The sequence below is a fragment of the Scomber japonicus genome, chromosome 6 (genome assembly GCF_027409825.1).
Source record: "Scomber japonicus isolate fScoJap1 chromosome 6, fScoJap1.pri, whole genome shotgun sequence".
In the NCBI taxonomy this organism is placed as follows: domain Eukaryota; kingdom Metazoa; phylum Chordata; class Actinopteri; order Scombriformes; family Scombridae; genus Scomber; species Scomber japonicus.
The window spans coordinates 32041212-32049945 of NC_070583.1; the positions used below are offsets into that span (position 1 = coordinate 32041212).

An 8734-nucleotide genomic window follows, 5' to 3' on the forward strand; every position below is an offset into this window, starting at 1 on the left:
ATTTCTCATTCATTATTTCACATAAAAATATTACATAACACATTTATTCAATCTTATTTAAGACTAATGAAATGAGGCAGGTTGTTAAAGGGTCAAATATGAGAATACAATTAACTCTACCAATAAAAAATATACTGACTATTTATTTCTATCTACCAATATACGTATATATGTTAGTATACTATATATCAGAGGTGTCAAACTCATTTTCAATCAAGGGCCACATACAGACCAATTTAATCTCATATGGGCCGGATCATTAAAATGATGGAAGGAAAGAAGGAAGGAAGGAAGGACAGGTGGAAGGAAGGACAGGTGGAAGGAAGGACAGGTGGAAGGAAAGAAGGAAGGATGAGAAAGAAGACAAGAAGGAAGGAAGGAAAGAAGGAAGGAGAAGGAAGGACAGGTGGAAGGAAAGAAGGAAGGAAGAAAAAGAAGGAAAGGAAGGGAAAGAAGACAGAAAAGAAGGATGGAAGGAAAGGAAGGAAGGACAGATGGAAGGAAAGAAGGAAGAAAAAGAAGACAGGAAAGACGGAAGGAAGGAAGGACAGGTGGAAGGAAGGAAGCAAGGACGGACAGGTGGAAGGAAGGAAGGAAGGACGGATAGGTGGAAGGAAGGAAGGAAGGAAGGAAGAAAAAGAAGACAGAATGGAAGGAAGGGAAGATAGAAGGAAGGGAGGAATAAGGAAAGTGGGCCGGCTTGGACCCCTTGGCGGGCCGGATCTGGCCACGGGCCGCATGTTTGACACCCCTGCTAACTATGATAGGCAATATCAGCCACAAGAGATTTCTAGGTTTCTATTATTACTACTGATGGTTTACTTTGGTTGGAATTGTGTTTCAGATCATTTCTAGTTTATAGTAAGTATACTTTCAGTGAAGGTTGTTGGGGTTTTCTTGTAAAGCTGTTCAAAGCTTCTTGCCTGAAACAAGGTTATTCTTGCCGGACGCCACATTTTTCAGATCTCTAAAGATAGTGAGATTTTTTTTTTTTTTTTTTTTTTTTTTTTTGAGTGTGCATACCAATAACCAAGAAAAAATGAGAAAAAAAATAAAATGAAATAAATGATAAAAAATAAGACGAAGAAGAAGAAGAAGAAGAAGAAGAAGAAGAAGAAGAAAAAGAAGAAGAAGAAGAAGAAGAAGAAGAAGAAGAAGAAGAAGAAGCAAAAGCAGAAGAAGAAAGAAAGAAAGAAAGAAAGAAATGAATAAAAACATCTAGACACCAAAAAAAACATACCAATAACCAAGAGTAAATTAGAAAAGAAATTAAAATAAATAAAATAATAATAATAAATAAATAAATAAATAAAAAGAAGAGAAAAAAAGAAAAGAAAAAGTGAAAAGACAACAAAAACAAACTAACACAATAATACCCACACAATGTCAAACAGACAGAAATCAAAGATGGTGAGATTAATGCTATCATGACAGTTAATAGTAATAATTGACAAAAAATATAAGAATAAGGTTGAAAAATACTTGAGTTGGTCTTAAACAGGAAGAGAAGTGCTGAGGTAAACACTATGCAGACTTGAATTAATTAGAAATGCATAACTTGTAAAAGTCTTATGCACAAATCACTACATTGGTGCATATACATCATGTTTTATACATATTGTTTGACATCACTTGCTGCATTGTGTTGCCTCATTATAACCTCTACACACTCTTCCTCTTCCTGTGCGTTACCAACACCGACATTAACATACAGACACACAAACATTTGCATATCGATATTCAGCATGCAGATGTTGTCCACACTCACATACAAGCACACCAGGAATACACACGCTTGTGTTTCATACTAATTCAAACGCTGATGTAACACCCTCAGGCAATGCCAGAGGCCAGGATCAAGAGCATTCAATGCGTGTCCATGTGTGTGTGTGTGTGTGTGTGTGTGTGTGTGTGTGTGTGTGTGTGTGCACATGTGTTTATCGCTCTTTATCACACACAAACACTTGTGACTTGTCCACCGAGAGAAGGTGGACACACGCACAGTAGTTACGCCATTGTCCTCCACTTCCTGTAGCTGTCACACTATCTGCAACATCTCCCACCAACAAACCCACTGACTCAACTTACTACCAGCTGTTTTAACCCTCCTGTTGTCCTCAGGAAAGGAGGGAAGGGAGAGAGGAAAGGAAAGGAAAGGAAGGAGGGAGGGAGGAGAGGAAAGGAAAGGAAGGAGGGAGGGAGGAAAGGAAAGGAAAGGAAAGGAAAGGAAAGGAAAGGAAAGGAAAGGAAAGGAAAGGAAAGGAAAGAATGAAGGAAGGTAGAAGGGAGGGAGAAAAGAAGGAAAGGGGGGAGGAAGGAAGGAAGGAAGGAAAGAAAGAGAGAAGGAGGAAGGAAGGAAGGAAGGAAGGAAGGAAGGAAGGACGGAAGGAAGGAAGGTAGGGAAAAAGGAAGGAAAGGGGGGAGGAAGGAAGGAAGGAAGGAAAGACAGAGAGAAGGAGGAAAGAAAGAGAGAAGGAGGGAGGGAGGGAGGGAGGGAGGAAGGAAGGAAGGAAGGAAGGAAGGAAGGAAGGAAAGAAAGAGAGAAGGAGGAAGGAAGGAAGGAAGGAAGGACGGAAGGAAGGAAGGTAGGGAAGAAGGAAGGAAAGGGGGGAGGAAGGAAGGAAGGAAGGAAAGAAAGAGAGAAGGAGGAAAGAAAGAGAGAAGGAGGGAGGGAGCGAGGAAGGAAGGAAGGAAGGAAGGAAGGAAGGAAGGAAGGAAGGAAGGAAGGAAGGAAGGAAGGAAGGAAGGAAGGAAGGAAGGAAGGAAGGAAGGGTCAAAACAGACGGGGTCAATTAGACCCGGGAGGACGACACAAAGGCTAAAGAAACAGTTTATATAAATACAGACATCATTCAATCCCTGGTTGTTGGTTTTTGTTATTTTGTTATTTTGACAAGACACTGAATGAGGCTGATGACACCTGACACTCCTCCTTCTTACTCCCCAGACGTTCAGCAGCATGGCCCCATTTCCCCTTATATATCATTCAGCCATTACCTGTAGATCTACTATTATATGATACTACAGCTTCATCAACTGTTTGGCTCCCAGCTAGCTTCAACCCAGCTACAGTAATTCCATTTTCTTCAGATTTCCCTTTTGTAAGCTGAATACTCATCTCTTTAAAAAAAACATTCCCCCTCCCTTTCTGCTTCACTGTTGCTATGACCGATCTTGTCAGTTACATTTCTCTCTCTCTCTCTCTCTCTCTCTCTCTCGCTCTCTCGCTCTCTCTCTGTTATCTTCCTCTTTCTTCTTGTGTTTGTACTGAACATACTCCTCCTGTTGTTTGAAGGAAAAATGTTCTGCTTTTTTTTGTCCTTGGCTTTAGTTTCTCAACAAGTTCTTTTTATGAAGAATCGCAAAAATTCTTCATAAATGGTAATACGGTAAGATAAATAAAATAAATGTAATTCGGAGCAGAGAATGAAATATCATGCATTCTGCGTGTGTGAGAAAACACAGAGGGAGGATACAAAAACACAATGAAAAAAAGACAGAGGCTGTGTGTGTGTGCCTGTCTGAGCTTGGAAGAGGAGTTTAAAAGTCAAAGACAGAGTGTGTGGGTGGTTCAGTACCTTCAGTGTGTATGGCAGACACGTAGCTCCAGTTGTATCTTTTTACAATGTCCACCATCGCTCTTGCCTGCTGGGCATCTGAAGGTACCACCCGCATAAAGTACTTGTAAAGGCTCTGATAGAAAGGAAATAAAACAATAATAAGCAAGAGAGTTAATAACCAGAAGCATCTACAACACTGTAATTCTGCCAGTGGTGTGCACAAGGGGGGGCAGGGGGAGGCGGGGGCAGGTGGGGCGGTCACCCCCCCTCGTGGCCCGCTAAGGTGCCCTCCTGGTTGGCAAAACACACTAATGGCGCTTTTCCACTACACAGTTCCAGCACGACTCGACTTGACTCGACTCGGCTTTTTTGTGTTTCCACTAGGGACAGTACCTGGTACCTGCTACTTTTTTAGTACCTGCTCTGCTGAGGTTACAAGCGAGCCGAGCCGATACTAAATGTGACGTCAACACACTGCCGGCCACTGATTGGTCAGAAGAGTTGTCGCTGGAAGAGTCATGAGCCGTCCCACACAAGAATCAAACCCGCCATTTTTAAATACCGGCAACAGCGTTAAAACCATACGGCTCAGTTTCGTTGCTTTGTGTGTGACAGAAAGCCTCATACAGCAGCTAGTACACCACTGCCTCCATGTCCTCCATTGTTTATGTGTTTGTGTCGCGTATAAAATGAAGTCACGGCAGTATCGCTGAGCACCGCACACGTTGCGTAGGTACTGTTTAGTAATGATAAAAGGTCGTTCCTGGAACCGAGTCGAGCCGAGCCGAGTAGTGCTGGAACTGTGTAGTGGAAAAGCGCCATAAACTGCTCTGCTCTTGGGAGCCAAAACACACACTAAAGTGCCCTCTTCAGTGGCGAGAACATGCTGTGTGTGCCCTTTTTTTATTTTTGCCCCTGCCCTTCAAAAAGTCTCTGCACACCACTGACTTTCTGCATAATTATATTGAAGCTAAATGCCCCCACCTTATCACTGAGGTCCATACTGGTGGCAGAGTAGGCAATCTGTGGTATGTTGAACAGCTGTAGGAGGTTCTGGACTTGGATGGCCACTGAGCTTGACCCTGGCCCAATTAGACCCACAATGGGTTTCTTCCCTCGCATGGGAGTAGCAGCAGGGTCTGCACACTTCATCGTCGGCGTACCACCTCCTCCTCCTCCTCCTCCTCCTCCTCCTCCTCCTCCTCCTCCACCTCCTCCTCCTCCTATTCCCCAGGGTCCTCCTCCACCCCATTCCTCTGCCTCATCGGAGGAGACCAGTGAATCTCGTATGAACTCGATGCTCTGCTCCAGAGCTACAGCTGAGTGCCAGCAGGAGTCTCGGATCTCACATCCCAGAGTGATGTTGGGAAGGATGTGCTGGTCGGCATTGATGCGGTCTAAGGTGTACATCATGGCCTCCACCCGCTGGATGCCGTACTGCTCTCGCACCGCGCCACATTTGCGCTCATGGACCTAAGCAGACGGAGCAGAAGAAGACATCAAATCAAGATAGAATTAACTGTTTAACCTTCCTGTCGTCCTCCTGGGTCCTGGGTGTTCCATCTTTCCTCCCTTCCTTCCTTCTTTCTGTCCATCTTTCTGTCCTACTTTCCTTTCTTCCGTTCCTTCCTCCCTTTCTTCTGTCCTCCTTTCCTCTCCCCTTTCTTCCTTACTTCCTTCCTTCCTTCTGTCCTTCTTTCGTCCCTCCCTCCTTCATTCCTTCCTACCTTCCTCCTTTTCTTCCCTCCCTCCTTCCTTCTTTCCTCCCTCCCTCCTACCTTCCTCCCTCCTTCCTTCCTTCCTCCCTCCTACCTTCCTCCCTCCTTCCTCTCTCCCTCCCTCCTTCCTCCCTGTTTCCTTCCCCTCTCTCTCTCCGTCTCCCTCCCTCCTTCCTTCCTCCCTCCCTCCCTCCCTCCCTCCTTCCTTCCTTCCTTCCCTCCTTCCTTATTTAATCCCTCCCTCCTACCTTCCTTCCTCCCCCCTTTCCTTCCTTCTTCCTCCCTCCTTTCCTTCCTTCTTCCTCCCTCCTTTCCTTCCTTCTTCCTCCCTTCCTAACATCCTTTCTTGACTCGAGGACAACAGGAGGGTTAAACTGATTAAGGTTTTTAATGATTATTACATATTTTAATTCTTAATAAACTGAATGAATCTCCTTTTAAACACACTGTTGCTTCACTGTTGGACTAACATTTGCTTTATATCTATTTGGCTGCCATGTCCATAAGTTGTTTTTTTTCCTCTTTGCAATTATCCATAATGAGATGGAAAAAAAACCTTAAATGTCAGTGGTTGACTGCAGGTTCCTGGGGCAGCTAATGGAGGTTGAATGTTCATGGAGTCACACAGAAGTACCCATTCTACAAATTGATTGTGCTCTTCGGGTCTTTACAAGCAGAGAAACAATATGACTCTCTGCAAAAGAGGTGGGCAATTTTCCCTGACCATCATTTTATACATTTTCTGTTTTAACGTCTGTAACATTTTCAACAACTGCTTTCTTCACATCCGGCCAAGACTATATTTGAAGGTAGACCTCGGTGATAAAACAACGACAGACACTTTATCGATAGCATGAACAGACTGAATGTTCAATAAGTTAATTTTAATGCAAATCACAATGAAAGCACATAACAAATACACAAGGTTTGTTTGCATGAAGGAAACACAAGCATGCTCCCTCTCTGGCTTCATAAACATCGAATCTCCTGGTCTTTATTAACCCTCCTGTTGTCCTCAGGTCAAGGAAGGACAGAAGGAAGGAGAGAATGAAGGACAGGAGGAAGGAAGGAAAGGAGTAAGGATGAAAAGAGGAAGGAATTTAGGAGAGAAGGAAGGAAGGAAGGAAAGAAGGGAGGAAAGGAGTAAGGAGCGAGGGAGAGAGGGAGGGAGGAAAGGAGGAAGGAAAGAAAGGAGTAAGGATGAAAAGAGGAAGGAATTTAGGAGAGAAGGAAGGAAGGAAGGATGGAAGGAGGAGGGAGCAAAGAAAGAAGGGTGGAGGGGAAGAAAGAAGGAAAATTAAAGAAAGAGGGAAGAAGTGAGGAAAGAAGGAACAGTCAAAAGAGAGATGGGGTCAATTTGACCCGGGAGGATGACACAAGGGTTAAGAATAGGTAATTAAAAATAACCAATAATGGGAATGCACCAAACTATTATGAGAAAGCGTGGAAGCCATTTTTAGCTTTACTTGATGAGAACTGAATGACCAACATATGAATTTTTCTGTACTGACTGAGGTTTCTTATGTTTTATTTTATTTTTTAATTTTTATTTTCATTTAGTGTTTGTGTTTTTAGGGTCTTTGTGTGTGTGTGTGTGTGTGTGTGTGTGTGTGTGTGTGTGTGTGTGTGTGTGTGTGTGTGTGTGTATTTGTGTTTTTTTGTTTTTGTTTTTGTTTTTTTATTTATTTATTTAAATTATTTTTTATTCATACTCCTGACAGTATCGTGAGAGGAAGCACTGGACTACTCGGCTATTGTATATATCCTCATATAGCCTCTTTCTTTTAGTCTTTCTAAAAAAAACTTAAAAAAAACTGTTAATAAAGTTAAAATAATATATTTTTTTAAAAACAATAATTAAGGATATAGACTGAAATGAAATTATCATATTCATTTTTCAGCTATATATAACCCAGCCCTACTTGAGAGTCACAAAAACTGAATCATTCGATAGCAGACACACCACAAACACAGACATAGAAACAGACCTTGTCGGCAGGAGGCTGATGATGGACGGAGAACAGCGCTCCGATGATGATGTCACCAGGGATGTGCGCAACAACTCTCCGTTCATTAGCGTGAGCAGACTCAGTTTGTTCAGGCCCCATCCACATGGACAGAAGCAGCAGCAGCCAAAGCATCGTCGTGGTCCGTTTAGGTCACAGAGCAGCAGATCTTAAAAAGGTTGTCGTCACAGGAAACTACTTCTCCCAGAAACCGTTTTCCTGGCCATGGCAAGAGTTTTTCTTTTAATGGATGATTTTAATTGACTCTGTTATTTCCAGACTGTTGTTGCGATTTCAAGCTGGGACCATCACTGCAACAGCTGAGACAGGCGCAGCAGTCCAACCTGGGAAATTCAAAAGAAAAAAATCAGGATTAAGTCTCATTGGCTGATAAAAGTTCAGGCTCCCCCAATTATAAAGGCAGAGTTGGTCTCCACGGTAACAGATGACAGACACAGATACGTTAAACCTGAGAGCAGAAAAGATACTGATAGATGTCAAACTTTGCAGTTGGTGTGATGCTCACAAACACCACAACACCCACACAAGCTTGTCTAGTAGTTTCATCCATTTTTAACAAAACACATACTTGCATTTTATAAAATGATAAAAATGAATTTCCACCTTTCCATCAGCTCCTAGTTTTATATGGAAACTTCACATGTCTTGATAGAGGTACCATTAATGTGCTTGTATTGAGATCAAATGAGTTCATTACATAGCAAACCTTTATACTGAATGAATGAGGTCCGATTAATTAATGTCATGTATAACCCATCTTAATTTGCACCTTTAGACCATAGACTGTACAGAAGAAATGGACGTAACATCTGTGACGTCACCCATTGGTTTGTGGACTGCTGCTCGGAAGCCAATAGTTTCGGATCTGGGCAGCGCCATCTTGAAAATTTCAGGTGCATGCTGGGAAAAATAAAAACACGGATTCTACTTATATGGGCATGAAGCGGGGCCTACGGCAGAGCAGGGAGGTTGCTATGGTTGCGAGGGCTGGATCTCGAGGACATTGGGCAATCAATCTGTCAATCACGACGTAGCCACGCCCTAATGCATACCCTGCTTTATCGTCAAATATAAAATCAGGGAGGCCAAAATGTCACAAATGAACATCATACTGCATTGAAGAAGGCTTTAAACTAGCGATTGAGACCATAAACACATTTTGAAAACGTTTACTGAGGTTAGAAATCAAGTGAGAAGTTGGTGAATTCTCCATTGACTTGTATAGAGACGGAAGTCCTTTTGACACCAAAATGGTCGCCCCCTGGTGGCCCTTTGATAGGATGCAGTTCTAAATTACTTCCTCGTTGGCCTCATTTCAGAGGACCGGAACTCCCTGCCTGCTTTAGACCCTATTTTCCTGAAACAGGGTGCAAACGCAAGTATACATGCACATGACAAGCGGGCATTCATGGCGTAAATAAGGCACAGC

The 8734-nt window shown here is 42.9% G+C and overlaps 1 protein-coding gene across 1 annotated transcript in view; it reads right to left on the reverse strand.

Moving 5' to 3' along the window:
* Nucleotides 1-7419, reverse strand: part of grm5b (glutamate receptor, metabotropic 5b) — a 65327-nt gene extending 57908 nt beyond the window's left edge. The window contains 3 exon segments of the mRNA XM_053321463.1: nucleotides 3579-3693; nucleotides 4545-5033; nucleotides 7267-7419. Coding sequence (XP_053177438.1) covers nucleotides 3579-3693; nucleotides 4545-5033; nucleotides 7267-7419 — 757 coding nt within the window.
* Between the last annotated feature and the right edge of the window lie 1315 nt (nucleotides 7420-8734).